The sequence below is a fragment of the Mustela nivalis genome (assembly GCF_964662115.1).
Source record: "Mustela nivalis genome assembly, chromosome: 19".
Taxonomy (NCBI): domain Eukaryota; kingdom Metazoa; phylum Chordata; class Mammalia; order Carnivora; family Mustelidae; genus Mustela; species Mustela nivalis.
In genome coordinates, this window is record NC_139038.1 from 16,374,269 (window position 1) to 16,394,245 (window position 19,977).

The 19,977-nt window shown below is 60.7% G+C and overlaps 1 protein-coding gene across 1 annotated transcript; it reads left to right on the plus strand.

Annotated features, from left to right (window-relative positions):
- Positions 1 to 2,843: 2,843 nt before the first annotated feature.
- Positions 2,844 to 19,913, plus strand: STX1B (syntaxin 1B). The gene is made up of 10 exons (XM_082714430.1): positions 2,844 to 2,983; positions 10,804 to 10,878; positions 11,087 to 11,186; positions 11,303 to 11,377; positions 13,797 to 13,870; positions 14,143 to 14,251; positions 14,431 to 14,504; positions 16,379 to 16,516; positions 16,650 to 16,760; positions 17,067 to 19,913. Exons 1-10 carry the CDS (start codon positions 2,954 to 2,956, stop codon positions 17,145 to 17,147), a joined length of 867 nt encoding a protein of 288 aa, XP_082570556.1. The 5' UTR covers positions 2,844 to 2,953; the 3' UTR covers positions 17,148 to 19,913.
- Positions 19,914 to 19,977: the final 64 nt, after the last annotated feature.

The window sequence follows — 19,977 nt, forward strand, 5'->3', positions numbered from 1 at the left end:
TGAACGGGGGCGCCGGGGGGGCTCAGGTGGTTGGGCGTTTGCCTTTGGCTCGGGTCAGGATCCCAGGGTCCTGGGACCGAGCCCTGCGTCGGGCTCCCTGCTCGGCGGGGAACCTGCTTCTCCCTCTCCTTCTGCTTCTCCCCCTGCTCGTGCTCTTTCTCTGTCAGATAAATAAAATCTTAAAAAAAAAAAAAAATCCCTGAGCAACAAGAGGATTTACGATTGTCAACTCTTGTGTGTTCTTGTGTCCACCTTTAGAGTTGCAGCCAGATTTGAGACGTACATCTTTCACTCATCCCTTTATTTCACAAATATCTGGGCACCTTCTGTGTGCCGGGTGCCTTTAGTGCACTGGGAAACCAGCCACGAGTGAAACACACAAAGGTCCCCGCCTTATTTCCTTTGTCCTTTTGCCCGGCTAAGGGTGTGAAGGAATAGACCATGCATTCATTCATTAGTTCATTGAGATTTTTAGTGAACATCTGCTTTGCGCCTGACCTTGGTTGCTGGAGGGAAGCTAGGGAAGCAGACATGAGTCAGGCCCAGACTGGTCTGGTGGAGAAGCTGACTCAGCCCACACCTCATGAGGCTGTTTGCCTAGACTGCTGGGAAAGGCTTGAAGGATGGGAAGTCTGACTATCCAAGAAGGGGGCAAGACAGAGTGCTGGGCAGAGGAGAGACGGCATAGTGGAAGGGTATGGGGTGTCCGGGGTCTGGGATCCCGTGGTGTGGTTAAGGCTGGGGTTCTGCAGCCCAAGGAGGGGCAGTGGTAGGAGAGATGAGGTGAGGGCGGTGGCATTCAAAGGCCAGAGCAGCCACCGAGTGCCATCGGGGCGGTCATGGCGGGTAGAGTGGGGGGTAGAGTCGGTGGTGCAGGGGACGGATAGGACCCCATTTGTTCAGGGCACAATCCCACGGGGCACAAACACCTGGGGAGAAAACCGGACACACAGGGAAGGGGCTGCCGTTGGAGGACCAGAGGGGGACTGATGTGATGCTGCGGGGGAAGCCGACGAGGGCTCAGCCTGAGCCGCGGTGGTGAGAAGGGAGAGGACCCCGGAGACAGCTCTGGAGCTGGCAGCGGAGGGAGGAGGTACAACACTGTGGCTTTACGAGAACAGGCTTTGTAATCACAGGATGCCTGCGAGAGCCCCAGCCCTGTCCTTTACTAACCTTGTGAACTTAGGGCCACCATTTCAGCATTCTGAGCTTCAGTTTCCTGATCTGTGCACTTGGGATAAGCGCAGGAGCAGCTACGTGGTTGGGAAGATTCTAGGACCTACTCTGCATGACACCCGGGGTGGGGGGTGCGCTCAGAGCACGGCAGCATTATGGGGATGGGGGAGGGAGCCAAGGTCAGTCTTGTATCCGCTCTCAGTGACTGGCTGATGGAGATGCCACCTCCGATGGAGACACAGGCCTAGCGCGTTGGGAGGAGGAGGCGAGGCCGCCACAGTCCTGGAGGTTCCATCAAAGCTCTGGCCTCACTCGCTGCAGCTATGGACTTCCTCGAACCTCTGATGACATCTTTCGCCTCTCTGTTCTCAGTGCTCGGAGCAGGGGCTGTCTTTGAGGAGGAGGGTCTGCCTTGGAGCCACAGATGTGGGTACTGTGGGCAAGTGGGTGCAGTCGGCCCCGGGAAGTGAGAGGGAAAGAGAGCGGAGAAGCCCGGGTGGGGCCCGGGGAGCCCTGTGGGACGGATCTGGAAGGAAACTGGGGGTGGGGGAAGGCAGGCTGGAGTCAAGGAGCGGAGGGTTTCAAAAAGAGAGAGGTCATCAGGGTCATATGTCACCGAAAGATCATGATGGGTAAGGCCTGACCCGTGGCCGATGGACTTGGCATCAAGAAGGTCATCGGGTAAACTGGTAGAAGCTGGTTCGAGGCCTGTCAAGGGGCCAAAGCCCAGGGCAGGGGTGGAGGTGTTGATGTGATGTTAAACTATGGCGATGGGAGCAGGGAGGTGGGGTCAAGGGGCAGAGCGGCGGGCACCTGCATCTGCCGGGCACCAGCTTTCCCCTCCAAGAAGGACGGGTTTCCGTTTCAACATTCATGGAAGACAGGCCAAGAGGTCAGGAAAGGTAGTGAGCCCCCTGTCCCGGAGGTAGACAAGCAGACCTCTGAGACCCACGGCTGCCCAGAGATGGGCACAGACAGAGTGGGGAGGGCTGCGCAGAATAAACCCCCAAACACACGAGTCCTGCCCTTCTCAGGCTCGGCTGATTCCTTGCATCACAAAAGCCACCTAGAGGGTCACTTTGGCTATTTCCAGTGTCCAAAGCGCGTCCTGCGGGGCGAACGCGCAGAGGTGGTCGAGCCGGGCTCGCCCAGACTCGCAGACACCGAACCCCGAGTCTCCCTCATCCCCGCTGTAACGGGGTCCAGGGCGCCCCTCCCTGGGTGACCCCGAAATCACCCCCCTTGCCCCCCTTCTGCCGCGCCCCCCCGGCCAACAGCTCCCTCCGGCCGCCGCAGCTCCCGGCTCTGCGGAATCCCTCCCTGCGCCCCACCCGCCGCGCCTCTCCACTGCCCTCCCCGCCGGCCCCCTCCCCCGGACTACAACCCCCAGGCGCCCCCAGCCCCGGGCGCTGCGCATGCCCCCTGCTCCCCGCCCCCTCCCGGCTCCCCCCCTCCTCCTTGCCTCCCTCCGCCCCCCTCCCCCGCGCTTCGGCTCCCGCATCCATCCGAGCCTGTGCCGCAGCCGCATCGCCACCGCAGCCCCGGCAGAGCCGAGCCCGGCCCAGGCCCCTGCCCCTGCCCGGCCCTCGGCCCGCAGCCCCCGGCCCCGCCCCCGCCCGCGGGCCCCCCCCCCCACCAGCGGCTCGGGTGCCCCCACCCCCCCGCCCCCGGCGCCCCCAGACTCCAGCCTCCAGCCCCGAGGCGGGAGGCAGGGAGCAGCGGCAGAGGCAGGAGGAGGACGAGGAGGAGGAGGAGGAGGAGGAGGAGCCGTCGCAGGATGAAGGATCGGACTCAGGAGCTGCGGAGTGTGAGCCGGGGGTGGGGAAAATGGGGGGGCGGGACCCCAATATTGGGGGGGCGCGTGGGGGTGGAGTGGGGGAGGTGCTGGGACATGGGGGCAGACGACCGGACTGGAGGAGGTGGGTGGTCGGGGCACCCCAGCATCTGGAGGCACCTGATGTCTCCAATGAACCTGCATTTTGGGGACGGCGGCAGGAAGAGAGGTTGGAGGCCATTAAGACTCAAGGGGGCAGGAGAGGTTCCAGGGGCTTTAGCCACCCACGTTCCCAGGAGGGCCGGGGGGTCTCCTCCGGGAGGGGAGAGAGTGAATGTCCGGGGAGAATGGGAGGGTACTGTCCTCCCCTGGGCAGGTTTGCGGAATTCGAAAGATGGGGGCGGTTACTGGGCCAGGCTGAGTCCAGCGGGACCGAGATTCGGGGGGTGCTGTGGGGAAGGACACAGGTTGGGACAGAGATGCCAACACTTGGCAGTGACGGAAGTGTCTGTGTGTGTGTGCACACGCGTGTGTTGCTCCCTGTGGGGAGGGGGCACGTCTCAGAGCCGAGGAGGGGAGGGGTGGCCTCAGCAGACAGCCAGAGGGCCAGGGCTGGGGATGCGGTGACCCCAGAGGCGGGAGAGGGCTTGCAGAGGAGACGAGGAGGAGGCTCCGTGCCCAGGGCCATGGAACTGGGTTGTGTGACACGGCCCGTGCTCTGCTGGGGGAACTGGGGCATCCTGAACAGGCAGGGGCTGGTTGGTGTGGGCCCCTGGTTTGCAGGCCTTGAAGAGGCCCAGCTTCAGGAGTCTGGCCAGGCAGTTTGGGTGACAGGGGAGGAGGGTGGCGCTGATGCCCGCAGTGGCGGCCTCCACTTGGAGAGGCTTGATGAGACCGGTTTCTAGGGTAGGGAGAACGTTGGGGGGTTTGTGGAAGTGACCCGGGGTCCGAGGAGGCAAAGCTGACAGCCTGCTGTGTGCTCGGGGCCTGTGCTGTTATGTTCAGAAAGTACTAGCCCCAGCCATGATGCAACCTGACGCCCTGGGTCTCTACCAGGGGGACCCTGTTGGTTGTTCCCTTCCACCGGGTGACTACCCCATTGGACAGATGAAGAAGCTGAGGTTCGGAGATAGCAAGAGCTCGCCCAAGGTCACCAAGCAAGTGGGTGGGAGAATCAGATGGGAATTTGGGTTTCAGTCTGGCAAGTTGACATGAGTCTCTGCTGTTTTTGAATCTTTGAAACAGAAGTCTCCACACTGGGGTTAAAAAGCTTTGTTTTGGGGAGACCCCGGGATAGGGGTGTGGGAAACCAGGCTACAGAAAGCTAGGAGGAAGGGGCTGGAAGATAAAATGACTGTTGCTGTCTCCGGGGAAAGATGTGTTGGCAAATCGGAAGGAAGGAGAAACTGCTGGTTGAAAGAGGGAATTTTGAAGGTTTCTGTATTCGACTTACACTGAATATGGGGCCGGGCATCCACTAAAGGACAGTATTAAAAATCATCAACCTTCTAGTGCCAGAAACTGTCCTAAGCATTTCATTCATGTTTATTCATTTTGGTCTCTGCCACAACCCTGGTACTAGTTTGGTCCCATTTTATGGGTAAGGAAATTGAGGCCCAGAGAGGTTAAGAGTCACGTAGCCAGGAAACGGCAGGCAGGCGGGCCGGCTCCCACACGGGCGCTCCGAGCTCCCTGCTTTCACGTTGCATTTTCCAAAGCAGTTTGCCGTCCATTATCTCATGAGACCCTCGCTGACCTCCCGGTGAGGTATGTAGATGACAGACTACCTCACCTTATAGCTGAGGAACCCGAGGCCCAGAGTGGTTAAATACCTGGCTCAAGGTCACACAGCTCTCAAGTGAGGAACGCAGATTGGAACCCAGATCCCCCGCCACCAACACTGTTCCATGACTCCAAAACCCAGAGAAATGGAAAGCGGTTGTTGAGGTGAGGTGCTGGCAAATTTGAGGTCTGATCAGAGAGAGGGAGGGAAAGTCCTAAGACACGGATGCAGGGGGAGGCAGAGCATGGCATCCTCATCCGAGTGGATCAGATAGGCCCCTGCCCAGAAGCGAGGAGTTCTGGCTGCTGGGGCTGCAGGGGTGGGCAGCCAGGTGGGGAGGTGGGAGGCGGCTTGGGGGGTAAAGGGGCCAACGGCTCTGGTGTTAGTCACAGCTCAGAGAGACTGGAGATTCGGGACGGGGGTGGCGGGTAGGGTGGAAAGAAGCTACCAGATGCAAGGAGCGCCAGGGTCTCCCCACCAGAGTTGGGAGCGAGGGAGACGGGGCAGGGGGGAGAGACGCCTGCCAAAGCAGTCTCTGTGATCCTGAGAGGGGTGGCGGGGGCCGGAGGGGGGTGTCACCTCAAGGGACCTGATCATCTTTCCAGCAGGGCCTAGCGTTCCCCAGGGGTTCTCAGATCTGTTTATCACATAGCGGGGGAGGGCGCAGAGTTGGGAGTCGGCCTGTCTGGGTTCATATCCTAGCTTTGCTACTTCCTGTGTGACCTTGGGTAGGTTTCTTAACCTCTCTGGTCCTCAGTTTCTTCACGTGTGAATTGGGGGTAACAATTGTACCTATTCGCTGGTTGTCCAAAGGATTGGAACTAGGTAATAGGCAAAAGGTGGCTAAGAAGGGCCGTGGGCACCCAGTGCTCTGTGGGTGTTTGTTATTCTACAGCTGACTTGCTTATTTCCCTTGAACCTCATCACACCAGCACCCTGGGATGGGCGGGATGTGACCCCTAATTTATTTTGGAGTAGAAAGGGCCAGAGAGGCAGCCTGACCGAGGTCAAACAGATGGTAAGCAGAGCTGGTGCCGAACCAGGGTTTTCTGTTTTCTAAATTCACCAGGCACCTCTGGGTGCGCGCTGGGAGCTGCTGGGCTGGAGGGGAGCTCGTCCGCCTGACCCTGACGCCTGCCGGGAGCTCCAGGTCCAAGGGGCGGGGCCAGGGATGGGGCTCAAGAGAGGAGAAAGAGGAGTAAGTGAGGTAGAGGGAGGACTGGGGAGAGAGAAGCCTGTGTGTGGGCGGGGTTGCCTTTGGACTTTGGAGAGACCTGGCAAGGCCTGCAGTGAGTGGGGGCTGTGATGGGACAAGCCACGCACCCTGAGGGCAGGGACGAGTCATCTGGGTAGCACTCAGGTATGGGCTAGGCACAGAGAGGGCCTTCGAAGGCACGCCTGAAAGACAGCGGGCAGGAGTGACCCCATGAGGGAGCAGGGCCCAGCAGAGCCCTGGTGATGGGCTGCCAATCCCCCGGCTGCACAGGGCTCCTTTCTGCCATGCAGACACACCAAATTCGCCCCTGCCTCAGGGCCTTGGCACTTGCTGTTCCCTCTGCTGGTCTCTGTTTTGAGTGCTGTTCCCTCCGCCTAAAATTCTGTGTCATCCTGAAAAAAGCCACCCCTGCTAGCCCCTGCTAGCTCGCACAGACCGAACCCGTCCTGTTCGATCTTCATCTCCCTCGATCTGTCGGAGGCAGGACCTCCTTCCTGTCTTATCCGCCGCGGTGCTCTCAGCAGCAGCCAGGGAATGTGGCTCAGCTCATACATGTGTGCTCGGTGAATGAGCGACTCAGAGGGGCAGAGGGAGGACTCGGGGGGAGCAGTTGGGGAAGGAGGGAGCGTCGAGTGGCACGGGGGGGGGGGCGGTGAGAGGGCCAGGCTGGGCTCTGGGAGGGCCGAGAGGCCCAGTCAGGGAGACGGACGGACAGGAGTGGGGGTGCGGCGGAGAGAGACAGCTGCCTCTAGATCGAGCCATGCTTGCACCCCGAGGAGCACGCGTGAGCACGTGTGTGCTGTGTGCAGGGGTACGCATGTGTGTTTACACACGCGCGCGCACGCTCTATGACTTTGCTGTCACCCAACACCGGGCTCTTTCCGCCTCTGTGTTAGTCACCTTCTCACCATCTGTCTCTGGTCCCTGACTTGCTCACTGTGTCCCTCTCCTCCCATCCACACATCTGTCTCTGTTGTCGCCCTGCCCGGGTGTGCCCCAGGGCCGCTGATCTCTCTGATGGGAAGACTGCGGCTGGAGGCTTGGATCTGATGCCCCAAGGCCCAAGGCGGAGCCACAGGGCGCCCAGGACCTCAGCAGTCCCTCATGGAATGCTCTGAAGCGCTGGTAGAGCTGGTGGGCAGGAAGGGCAGAGGGCCGGGTTCACACCTGGTGCCCCAGACGGTGCCTGCTGTGTCATCCTGAGCGAGTCCCTTCATCTCTCTACGCCTCAGTTTCCTCCTCTGTCAGATGGGTGTAAGAAAGGATCTGCTTCATGGAGTGCTTATAAGGGTTAAACGAAACGCACAAAACATGTATCCCAGGGCCCAGCTCACCATAATTAGTACACACGTGTTAGATTTCTTATCTCCTTCCTTTCGGACATGAGGAATCTGAGGCTGGAGTTGTCCGTCAAGCGGATCGGGTGCATATGAGCCTCTCTTCCCGCGTGATCTCATTTGCCCACAGCCTGCGTTCCCTCAGGCCGGCCAGCTCCTTCCGGAAGTGAGGCCTCAGTCGTTATTAGGCGCGCACCCCTCAGAGCGGGGAGGGGTGCACCAGCCTGCCCATTCCGCAGACCGACGGGTGCAGAGAAGGGCTGAGGTTTGCCTCGGATCACAGAGGAGGGGAGGTAGAGCGCCTGGCTTCCTACCTGGGCTCTTCCTGCAGCCTGGCCGGCCTTCCTCGATTTTTCTCCTGGCCCCAGGAGTTCAGCAGTGCTGGGGACAAGCAGAGCAGGACGGTGGAGTGGGATCCGGGGAAGCCTGGGATTAAGCACTTGGCGTTCAGGTCCCACCTCTGGGCTGTTTTGCTGTGAAGCCTTTGGAAGGTCAGGCAGCCTCTCTGAGCCTGCTTCCTTATCTGTAACACAGGAGCTGCAGGGGGTGCCAGCCAACCCGCACGAAACACTGCGGCCTTCGGGCAGCATGAGGCATTTTTCCTGCCTGGACTCATCGCCTCCACCTGCCCAGCATCTGGGGCAGATATTACTGCTGTTCAGCTACGGCGGAGGCTGAAGCCCAGAAGGCAGAAATCGTGTGGCCTTGTAGCTGCTAGCCTGGGCAAGTTCTTTGGCTTCTCTGTGCCTCAGTTCCCCTGTCTATAAAAGGGAGCTATAATAATACCGACCTCAAGAAAGGCTTTTGTAGGAATTAAATGGACAAATAGCCAAAGGGCGTAGAACCGTGCCCAGCTCCTCATCACATGCTATGGAAATGTTTGGCATTAATGATAATTACGCAGTCCAGGGGCCCTGATAGGGTTTAACGAAAGAGTCACGGAGATCACACGTTGTAAAGCCCAGGTAGAAGATGCCGGTAGAAGATACTCTTTCCCCAGGGTTTCAGGGTACAGAGCCCCATCAGACTGGGCCTTAGCAGGAGCTGAGCTGAGAGGGAAAATAGCTAGTGGCAGAGGCCCTGGAAGGAGGGGGCCTGGCCTCGAGCCTTCAAAGGGCTTGCGGGGAGTCTGTCTTAGGTGCTTATGATTGCCGGCCCATTCAGCCCAGGCGCCCTTGGACGAGTCCCTTCTGTTTCCCCCCCCCCCCGACCCCCGGCTCCCTCATCTGTGAACTGGGGACGATGATATTTGCTCGTGTGGTCAGGATCAAAAGGGATTACAGATGTGCAAGTGTTTGTGAGATGCAGAGGATTATTCGCTCTCGGCTCCCTGTAATTATTATAGCAGATAAGTCATCCTTGGGTCTCCACCTCTCTTCTCTCTCAAGGACAAGTAAACAGGCAACCAGGGATGCCCCAGGGCAGAATCGAGGGGAACTTGGCTCTGGGGACAAACAGGAGAGAGAGAAAGGGAAATCGGACTTTAGAAGGTCGAGAGTCAGCCTGGGGAAAAGGTGGAGAACAGGAAAGTTCCCAGGCCAGAGGGACGTCCCACGGCCTCTGGGCAGCTGGGAAGGGGCCCGAGTCGGAGAAAGGGCAGAGGAGTGGTTTTGGCTCTAGGGGAAGGAGACCCCATGCGACAGCTGGCTTGAGGGCAGGGCGTCAGGGGACGTTGCTGGGTCCTCCGAGAGGAGCTGGGCCTCCCGGAGCCTCTTGGGGCCAAGGTCTATCGGGGTGACCCCGGATCCGGTGGAGACCTGAGAAGCCAGGAGTCCTCTTGGAGTACCCAAGCCCCACCTGTGCCCCGTCTCCCTCCGAGGGCAGCTGTGCACAGAGACAAAGGAGCCTCCCTTTCCCAGGCGATGTTTGGGATCGTCTGGAAACTTATTGGAAGTGCTGGATACATCTTCTGACGTGGGGTGGGGCCCGTGTCAGTAGGGAGAGTTCTCTGCATTCTGTTTGGGCAGGAGCCTGGTGGGGGGCCTCGAGCGTGCAGCTGGAGGGCTCCCCCAGGCTCGCAGGCTCCTCCCGGGGCTGTCGGGGCTCGGCTGATTCCGAGTTCACTCGGCTGCCGCGATTGCATCTCGGCCCCATCTGGCTCTGTCTAGGTTCGATCGGAGCTGTCTGGGATCTGTCTGCCCCTAGTCTAGTTGGGTCTGAGCTTGTCTGGTTTCTGTCAGGTCTTGTCTGCGATCTGCTGGGACCCTGTCGGGGATCCACGGGATCCTGGGATCTCTCTGGATCCCAGCCGGCTGTGCTCCAGGTGGACACCTTCGGGTCCTGTCTTGACGCCATTCCGGCTCGGGTAGTGCGATGCTGTCCCGTTCGGGCGAGGTTGTTTCCAGAAGTCCGTCTGTTTAAATCTCCACTGGGGCTGATTAGGGCTCCGCGCGTAATTAAGCTTGACGGGCTCGGCTTTCTGTCCTCAGACTTCTGCCGGGGAGCCCGGCCCGCCCCGTCTTCCTTCCTGGCTCCGCCGGAGTGTGCAGGCCCGAGGCGGCAGGGCCTGGGGGACGAGGCCCGCACGGTGCCTCCGACGCCCCGGGGCTGCGGGTGCGCGTCTGTGCGGGCAGCTTCGCCGTGGGGCCGCGTGTGGGTGAACGTCAGCGTGTCAGAGTGTCTCCGCGTGGGTGTCGGGGGCCTATTTCTGTGTGCCTTGTGTGTCAGCCCTTCTGTCGGTGTCACTGGTCTGTCTGGCGGTGGCGGGGGCGGGGGCGCTGTGGGTGGGTGAATCCCTTTGTGTCTCTGAGCCCCGGGGGTGGAGGGCTGAGCCGCCGCAGGTTGCAACTGGGAAATCCAGGCAGGCAGAGTAGGTGGCTGTGAAGCGAGGCTACAAGGAAGCCGGCGAAGACGCCAGAGCCAGAGGGGCAGAGCCGCGGAGCCAGAAGCCAAGCGGGGGGGCGGGCGCGGGCAGCGGGCGGGGTCGGGGCTGGGGGCCGCGTGGGTCTCCTGCAGCTCTCCCTGGGCTTGTACGCTCACGCGGGCGCCCGCAGCTGGCAGTGACCTGACCGTGCCCGGGGGCGAGGCCGGCCGGGCGGAGGCCGGAGGGGAAGAGAAGGGGAGCAGCGTGACCCCCCACCCCCTCCCTCCCCACACAGGAGTGGCTGGGGGCGGCTCGAGTCAGCCCCCGGGGCGTCCGCTCCAGACCCCTTCCCGGAGCTCCTGCAAGGCTGCCGTTTAGCTGGTAGCTATGATACTGCTTAGTGGCAGCTGTCCTGGGTGTCACGCCCCCCCCCAGGGTGACTGCATTCTTGGGGTCACATCCACCCTTGAAAGGGTGCCTTCTGCGAATTCCCTCCAAGGTGTCCCTTGGGCTCTCAGCTACCTGGCTTCCCGGACCCTGTTCCACAATTTTTCCAGTGTTCATTCGGGCCGCTTGGGGCCCTTGCATTTGACCTGTGGACGACCTGCCCCCTGCAGATGACCCCTTCCCAGGCCTCTGCTCTGAACCCAGAGCTGGGAGCATCAGATCCAGGATAGGGACTGTTCATGGATTCTACCTTTCTTCGCCTCCCAGGCTAAAGACAGTGATGATGAAGAGGAGGTGGTCCACGTGGACCGCGACCACTTCATGGATGAGTTCTTTGAACAGGTAACTGAGCGCCTGATGCTCCAGACCCAGAAGCTGGCCCCCAGGCAATGACTTCCCTGGCCCTGTTCCCACCCCTGCTCTCCACTGCTACACCCTCTTGGCCTTTTTACCTGTCCCTCGACTCTGGATTACCCGAACCCCGACTAAGCCCCAGGGCCCCTTGCCTGGCTCAGCGACTTGGCTGGGCACAGCTCATCTGGTACCCCAGGTGGAAGAGATCCGGGGCTGCATTGAGAAACTGTCAGAGGATGTGGAGCAAGTGAAGAAACAGCACAGCGCCATCCTGGCCGCCCCCAATCCAGATGAGAGTGAGTATTGCTGCTGGGTGGCCGTCAGCGGGATGGGGGTGGACAGTGTTGAGGGGGGAGGAGGTGGGGGATGGGCTCCCCTCCAGACTTCTTACCCGCTCTGGCTCTCCCCTCAGAGACCAAACAGGAGCTGGAGGATCTCACCGCAGACATCAAGAAGACGGCCAACAAGGTTCGCTCCAAGTTGAAAGGTGAGGAATGCAATCCCCAGACTCAGGGGAGGAAACAGCTCCGCCCTCATTAGACCAAACATGCCTTTCTATAAGGAGTGCCCACAGGTTTCCAGCACCGCAGCTTCCTAAACAGTGAGAAAGCACAAAACCCCAGATCCAGATCTCTGGAGAAAGATAACATGACAAAGAAATGAGGGAGAGGAGGTTTCTGTCCCAGGTGCATCTGAGCGTGGCTGGATCCACCGGTGTGAAGGTCCACCAGAAAACAGAGGCTTTCAAGTGGCTTCAGTTTCATTAAATCCGTCTTTCTCCAGAACAGGTGCCGTGCATAGCGCTAAGCACCCAGTAGGTGGGCCCAGCAAATGCTTCTGAACTGGTATCCTCGGCTCAGGACAGATTGGATTGTGTGGCTGACATCAGGAGCTGGCAAGCTTTCAGGAGGGACCTGCCAAATGCTTATGTATTCACTCTAATTTAAGGACTTGGGTGCTGGTAATAACCACCTTCCCCCAAAGCATTGTGGGTTGGGAACCTCCTTGTCTGCCCGTGCCAGGGGGATAGGGGTGTTACCGTGACGGGGTAAATGCAGCCTCAGACAACGTTTGCCAGCCACCTACTTTGTCCGAGGCACCGTGCAGGGCATTGGGGAACAGGTGCCAGGCCAGGTGCCTGGCCTTGAACACACCTACCTGGGTCCAGAGAGAGAACAGGGACTCCATGTGTCCCGCGCTCAGTGGGAGGTCATGTGTGAGCCTCCAGTGCTGATCAGTAAAAATATCCCTTTTACACTTGCATCTTGGAAAGGAAAATGACTTAAACTGGGAGCACATTAAGTACAAAGCCAGGCGGAGGGGGTTCAACTTCCATCATCATCAACTCATTCCTGCCGTCGGCTGCCTCACTGGCTCAGTAAGAAAAACAGAAGGAATTTCAAAGCAGGCTTTTTTCCAGGGGGCAGTACTTTTTTTTTTTTTTCTTAATGAAATCTTACAAAGAATTCCAATATATACAATCCATAAAAGATAGGCTGTTCTGGCTGCACTGGCCTTGGGGGGCTCCGCGCCCACCCACCTGGCTCCCCGTTCCTCCGGCAATGGCTGCTGAGGTTCTTTCTCAGAAGCAGGGTTCTCTGGGACGCTGCTTTCAAATCCTTTGGGCCCACCGAGCTCTGACCTTAACACTCTCTATAAGACCACGAGGTAGGCTCCGTGGATTATGTGTGAGTTCAGAAACAGACCAAGAAAGAGCTAGGAAATGTAGCAGTGACGTAGAGAAGCTGCCCTTCCGGACCTCCAGAAGAAGACAGAGTCTCTTCTCCTGCATCTTTCTCCAGCTACTTGATGGCGGGAGCTCGGGCTTTGCGTGTGACCATAAGTGAGTCGCTTTACCTGGCTGAACCTCAGGTTCTACGTGACCCATGGGCGGATTATGACTGAGCTCGGGATTGTTGTAAGAAGTCAATGAGATCCTCTGCACGACCCTTCACTGTGGAGTTGGGCCCCAGACCCAAGTCTGACAACAGAGTCCCGGTAGGGGCCAGAGGTTCCGACCTCCCCGGCCGTGTCTGGCGCGCCTGTGCCTTTTCTGCGGCGGGCAGGCCAGGAGTGTCACTCAGTCCCTGTGCCCACCATTGGTGGCAGGAGAGCACTGGGGTGCTGTTTAGCCCCCAGCCTTTCCCGCCAGAGCAGAACAGAGGAGTGATGTTCTCAGGAATGGCCTGGGGGCCCTTCCAGGTCTGGAGGGCCTGGTGATTCGTCTCTGCCGCGTTTCAGAGCGCTGTAGATCTTGCCGCAGGCAAGCTCTTTTTGAGAAAATCTGAAGGACGGAAGTCAGGCGAGCCTGATCCGGAAGCAGGACTCCCCGTTCACCTGTGCGCTCTTCCAGAACACCCTTTAGAAGTGGGAATTCCGGAAACAGAGATCACCTTGCAGGGCTGGGGGAGAGCTAGTTTCTGTCGCAATATCCCTCCTTCCCCTTAGAATTTTCCAAGAAAAAGGCGGCCACTAGAACCTGACCCACCTGAAGTGCCAGCCTTCTGCTAGAAAAACCGCAGGACGGGTTCCTGCCCTCTTTCCAGAGGCTGGAGGAAGTGGAGAGCCCCCCACCTACTGAAGCCCCTCCTGGGGACAAGCAGGAGTTATACGGCTGGGGGACCCTTCAAGACCCAACCCTTCCGCCAGAACAAGTAGCCCCTTTCTGTCTGGTGACCCGGTGACCCTCAATCTTCCTTCCTCCCTGCCTTCCAGACCCTCCAATACGTCTGTCTTCTATTCATCCACCTCCTGTCCCCGCACCCGGACCCTTTATTGTCTGCCCTGGCCATGGGGGTGACATCTCTTCACAGGCCCGGGGCCTGCCTCGGGATGTCGACCCTTCCTACGTCCCAGACCCCGGCCCCACATGTCCCGGGCTGGTCACTGTACCCTCTCTCCCGCAGCAATCGAGCAAAGCATTGAACAAGAGGAGGGGCTGAACCGTTCCTCGGCGGACCTGCGCATCCGTAAGACCCAGGTGACCAGACCGGACCGGGCCGGACTGGGGAGGGAGCCCTGGTTGGAGCCGGGAAAGGAGAGTGGTCGGCCAGAGCGGAGCGGGGCAGGGACGCAGCTGGGCCACTGCAGGCGAGGGCGTTGGAGGAGGGCCCGGCGGCAGGTCGTCCCCGGACTGAGCACTTATCTGGGGTTGGGATCATGGCTGAGCTACAGAAGGGCGACCGGCCCGCTCAGCATCTTCCCGCTGCACCCCTGCCCCGGCCTCCTGATGTGTCTGTGCCCCTCCCCTAGCACTCCACACTCTCCCGGAAGTTCGTGGAGGTCATGACCGAATATAACGCGACCCAGTCCAAGTACCGGGACCGCTGCAAGGACCGGATCCAGCGGCAGCTGGAGATCAGTGCGTGCGCCCCGCTTCCGAGTCCCCGGCTTGCCCCGGCCCTCTTCCGTGGCTTCCCCAGGGCTTGCGTGGAGGCTGAAGGCTGGGTGGGGGGGGGCTCCTGGGTCTCTACCCCATCCCACCACCTCAGGCCCCGAGACTGGCCCAGTCCGTGAGCAGGGAGGCCTTTCTCCCCACAGCTGGAAGGACCACCACGAACGAGGAACTGGAAGACATGCTGGAGAGCGGGAAGCTGGCCATCTTCACCGACGATGTGAGCCCCGGGTGGGGGTGAGGTTGCGTTAAGGTCCTAAGTCCACCCTGGGATCACAGACAGCGGGAAGCCAGGTCCTGGAGCTGGGGAGCAGGGCAGCAAGACACCCCCATAAAAACGGGCAACGTGTTGAGTAGCCACACACTGTTCTAAAGCACCTTACATACTTGCATTCACCTGCTGTCTCGTCTGGTCCTCACCACCACCCTCTGAGGGAGCCACAGTTCACCAGTGAGGACATCGGACGCGGAGATTAACCAGAGAGGTTAAATAACACGCCCAGGGCCTTGGAGCCAGGATTCAGATACCGGGTCTCCTTCCTGCCAGTTAGGGCTTTGACGTCCTGAGAAGATACGCTACTCCCCGCCGAAGCGGGGCATTTCACCAAATGAGTAATGTGCCCACATTATGAGATTTTGAAAATACACCAGTTTTAGTTTTGCTAAAGTTTTACGCCCTGCCCTGCCTTTGTCATCTTGAATGCGAGTGGACAGGCTTCCCCCACTGTACTTCTCCTTTCTCTTTGTAGGTTTTGCCTTGGCCTGCCCAGTTCTGTCTCTGCTTCTGATGGCAGAACGGCTCTGGTTAAGATTTCTAGACCAGAACTCGAGTCTGTTCAGTGACTGTCTAGCAGTTTTCAGCAAATTGTTATTTAGAGAACTGATCTCGATTAAATTAGCTTTGGAGCAAATTGATTAGGGCCGGGTAGCAGCCTGGAGTCCTCCCAGACAGCTCTGCCCAGGCTTCCGTGGGAGAACAGAGGGGAGCCTGGTGGGTTCTAAGAGGACAGAGCTGATCCCTGCCAGTGAACCCGCCGTCACTGCAACGGAAACCCGTCAGTACAATGCAGGGTGCTCGGGGATCGTGCCCGAGGGATGTGCAACCCGCAGACAGGCCCTAAGGTAGCAGTTAACTCCTAGCGTCAGGGAAGGCTTCCTGGGGGAAGTGGCACGGAGCTGTGCTGTAAGAAACAAGGAGCATTTGGATGTGGTGAGGCGAAGAGCCCACCAGAGCAGGGGAGCAGACTGAACCAAGGTGGGGGCAGGGGGCCACTTGCCAAACAGCCACTGGGTGATTTTGGCTCGTAGAGGAGATGTAGGAGATTAGGGCAGAAAGGGAGACTGAGCCCTGGGTAGGGTGAAGGTATACAGACTGGGGGGGGCAGGGAGGAATTGTGGGGGGCCCTGGAGGGTTTCAGAGCAGGGGAGTGGCTTGATGGGGTCTGAACAGTAAGCAGTTGGGGAAGCGAGTGGCCCGGCTCAGGCCAGGGGTGTGGGGGGAGAGGGAATCCCTGCTTGTGGATGGGAGTGAATTTCTCTCCCCCCGACTCTTGAGGGCTGCGGGGCAATTCTTTATTTCTGCCCTCGCTCATGTCTTGGGGGCTCCAGAGCAGGCACACTGCCTTCTCTGCTTCTACTTGCTTTCTCTGCGGTGTCCTCTGCCTTTGACCAGACAGAGGCCCCCAATGCTAGTGGTGACTCTGCAACCCTATCGCTCTTCCCTGGTGTGTGTGTGTGTGTGTGTGTGTGTGTGTGTGTGTTAGAGGAAGCCCTGGGGAGGTGGCAGGTTCAAGCCAACTTTTATTTCTTGTAACTCAGACTTCTCTTTGGTGTTTACTGTGTGCCTGGCAGGTGCCGTTCTAATCGGTGGATATACAGTGACTCAAAGCACGGTGGGAGGTGGGCACTGCTATCATCCACCTTTTCTAGGTGTGGAAACTGAGGCCTGGGAAGGTTAAACAACTGGCCCACAGTCAGAGCTAGGAAAGGACGGTCAGATTTCAGCCCAGACACTCCGGCTGCAGAACCCACACTTACCAGGGTGCAGAGGGGTCTGCAGCTCCTCCCCTCGCGACCCCCACCCTGTCGCCCTAGATCAAAATGGACTCGCAGATGACGAAGCAGGCACTGAATGAGATCGAGACGAGGCACAACGAGATCATCAAACTGGAGACCAGCATCCGAGAGCTGCACGACATGTTTGTGGACATGGCCATGCTTGTGGAAAGCCAGGTACTACTGCCTTTCCCCCGCCTTCTGGGACCCTCCTGCGGGTCCCTGGCGTGCTCCTGCGGGTCCCTGGCGTGCTCCTGCGGGTCCCTGGCGTGCCCCCGCTTCAGCCCAGCCCCGACCCCATCCTCTGCAGGGCGAGATGATTGACCGCATTGAGTACAACGTGGAACATTCCGTGGACTATGTGGAGCGAGCCGTGTCCGACACCAAGAAAGCTGTGAAATACCAGAGCAAGGCCCGGAGGGTGAGCGGGGGTGGGGGGTGGGGGGCAGGGGGTGGGCCCCGGGGAGGGGCGAGGGGTGGGCAGCCAGGGCAGGTGGGCGGCAGCGGAGGAGGGCAGCGGAGGAGGGCTCCGTCGGCTCAGGCCGTGGCTGGCGGGTGTTGAAAGCCAGAGGGACGTCTTATCTCGGGCTCTGACCTCTTCCTTTTTCTGTTTTCTCCCCCTCCTCTTTTCCGCACACCTCCTCCCCGACCTGCGCCCCCTCTGTCCGTCTCTCTTCATCTGTCCGTCTCTCTCGGCCTTCCTCTCTGTCGACCTTTCCGCCTGCAGAAGAAAATCATGATCATCATTTGCTGTGTGGTGCTGGGGGTGGTCTTGGCGTCATCCATTGGGGGGACGCTGGGCTTGTAGGCCCCCCACCCCTGTCTCCCCCAGACCCTCCCCCCACATTGGGAGCAATACCCCCACCGCCCCTTTCACTCCATCCCCTGCTCCAGGCTCACCCCCAAGACAGACCCAGGCAGCCCCCCTTCCCCACTTCCTGTCGGACCCCAGAGTCCCCGGACCTGCCCCCCACCCGCCACGGACCACCCCCCGCACGTAGACAGCAGCAGGCGTGATTACACACGCACACCCACATGCGTGCCGCCAGAACATGCTCAAGACGTGTGGACACCCCAGCGTGTGTGTGTGCGCGTGCGACGTGTGTGTGGAAGCCCCCAACCCCCCTCAGCCGCCCCCTCCGTCTGTGTGTCATCTGAGCTCTACCCCTTCACTTGGGTTGTTGTGTGTGGACTGCGGCCAGGTGTAACACAGCAGCCCTGCTCTGTCTTCTGTGACAGGCGTGTGTGTGTGTGTGTGTGTGTGTGCGTGTGTGTGCGTGTCAAGGGTGTGCTTCCACGGTTGATCGCTGTTCTCCTCAGAGCGCTTCGTGTTGTGCGCGGACACCCGTGTTGGGTGGGCGCCAGAGCTGTATTTCTGGGCTGTGTACAATACGTCTGTGCGAGTGCGAGTGTGAGTGTGAGTGCGAGTGCGAGTGCGAGTGTGAGTGCGAGTGGAGAGGCTTTCTACGCAGTGTGCTTCTGCCCGCCGGTGTGTTAGACGCGCACACGCGTTCTTCAGAGACGGGCGCCCGGTCCGGGGTCGTGTCGCCGGCCGTGTCACCGGCCGTGTGTGCCGTCGGCCCCGCCCGCGCTCCCCCGACTGCCCACCGCCCTCTGGGGCGGCCCCACCCCCCGATGCACCCCGCGGCGGCGGCGGCGGCCTGCCCGGCCGGGTCTCCGAGCCCGTGCGCCCGCATGCCGGTCCTTCTCCGTGGCCCCGCGGGGGCGGCCTTCATCTGGGAACGCTGGCGGGCCTCGGTGCGCCCCCGGGCCAGGCCGCGAGTGGCCCCCGGGCCCGGCCTCTTCGCGGGCAGTGGCACCCAGGGGGCTGCCCCAGACAGGTGCCGAGGGAGGGCACCGCTGCCTTCCACACGTTTCCTCAGAACGGGGAGAGGCCCGCGTGGGTCTTGGCCGCCCCAGTTGACGCTCCGGGCTCTGCCTCAGGGACCCGAATGGCCCCCGTGGCGGCCTGCACGTGGTGGGGGCGGGGGCGCGTCCCGGGACCCTCCCCCGGGACACAGCCACCCCGAGGTGAGGCACGGGCCCAGGGCTGTGGGGCGACGGAAGGGCCAGCCCCTCCCTCGCTGGGTGCGCAGGGCACCGGCACTGGGCACGGCGGGTTTGCGGGGCTGGTGGCAGGCGCGGGGTGCGGGGGCGCGGGACCCGCGGGTACAGCCTGAACGCACGCGGGGCGCGCGCCGGGGCAGGGCCTGTGTGTGCACAGGGTGAGGGAGTCTGGCACGTGTGTTCACGGTGTTTCCCAGGGTCCCCCTTCGTGTGAGGCGTGTGTGTGTGTGTGTGTGAGACACAGAGACAGAGACAGGGAGACTCTGCACTTGTGGCCTTCCAGAACACAGTCCCCCTCCGGCCCCCACCCCAGCTCCCGTGGCTGGCCCCGTTGCTCCCCGAGCTGTCTGAGCCCCGTGTGAGGCCCATCTGTGTAACAGCCCCAGAGGTGGGCTCTGCTGTGGAGGGCAGCCCGCCCGTCCCTTCCAAGGGTGTCCTGCAGCGCGACGGGACGTCTGCCCCGGCCTCCGATCACAGCCCTCCTCCCATCTCGGGCTTCTCCGGGGACATCAGGACAGGCCCTCGCACCCCCACCCTTTTTCCTTCCTGCCTCCGGCGCCAGGACACCCCTGCAGCCCAGGTGTTTCCGGAATTCCCACCGCCTTCGGGGCCACCAGCAGGAGGGCGGAGCCGTGTCTGGAGGGATGCCGTGGCCTCCGGGAGCGGCAGTGGGCCCCTGGCTGCCCATCTCTGGGCAGCTGGACTGGAGGTTCATCAAGGGTCTGCTGGGCCCCAGCTTCTTCAAGTCCCGCACGTCGTGTGAGGGCAGCTTGTTGGCGGCTGTGTCTGTATGGGTCCCGGAACGTCGTCGTCTGGGGGCTGGTGTCTCGTGCATGTTCTCGGACAAGTGTGTGCTGCTCCCCCTCCACGCGCCTACAGCCACCAAGCCCCCGAGTGACCCGGGGTGGCCCTGGGCCTGGCCGGGGCTCGCTGCTTCCCCTCCCCCCAAGCCCTGCCTCTCTCAAAGCACACCGCGTGTTCATCCCATGTGCCTGTGGGCCGATGCACGCTCTTGCCACGCCTTGAGCGTGTGTACATGATGTGTTCTATGCATTCACCCTGTCCCCCAAGCCCGCCCCGCAGAGGACATGATGGGTGGCCCCCGGCTCCCTTCTCCCCCACCCCGCCCCCTGCCCGCTGTGCAGCCGTGTGCGTTGGCGTGTGTTTCCGTGTCGCTGGCGTGTCACGTGATGTAGCCGTGTTTGCTGACATGAGCCCTTGCCCCTTCTGTTTCTCTGTTGGTTTCTAGAGCTCTTTCCCTCTCCTCCCAGGAGGGGACAGGACTCCTGGGGCCTGGCTGGGGGCCCAGAGCCAGGCCACCCTCTCCTGTTAGCCCTCAGAGTCCATTTCTCTCTATTGGTGACCAAGTTGCAAATGGATAAAACACAGGAAAATTCTGCCCCCCCCACCCCGCCCTGCATGTCCTGTCCCCAGAGCCCCCCACCCCCACCCCGGGCCGGGTCGGGCCCCGTGGGACGGGAGAAATAGCAACCAATCCAACAGCGGGCATGCTGTGTGCTCACTTCCTTCTGTCCCCGCGGGGACAGGCGCCGTGGGGGACAGGGTGGGAG

Coding starts and splice junctions, on each gene's coding strand:
- STX1B (XM_082714430.1), top strand. CDS start 2,954: ATGAAGGATCGGACTCAGGAGCTGCGGAGT. Junction 10,879..11,086: donor TGGATGAGTTCTTTGAACAG/GTAACTGAGCGC, acceptor CTGGTACCCCAG/GTGGAAGAGATCCGGGGCTG. Junction 11,187..11,302: donor CGCCCCCAATCCAGATGAGA/GTGAGTATTGCT, acceptor CTCTCCCCTCAG/AGACCAAACAGGAGCTGGAG.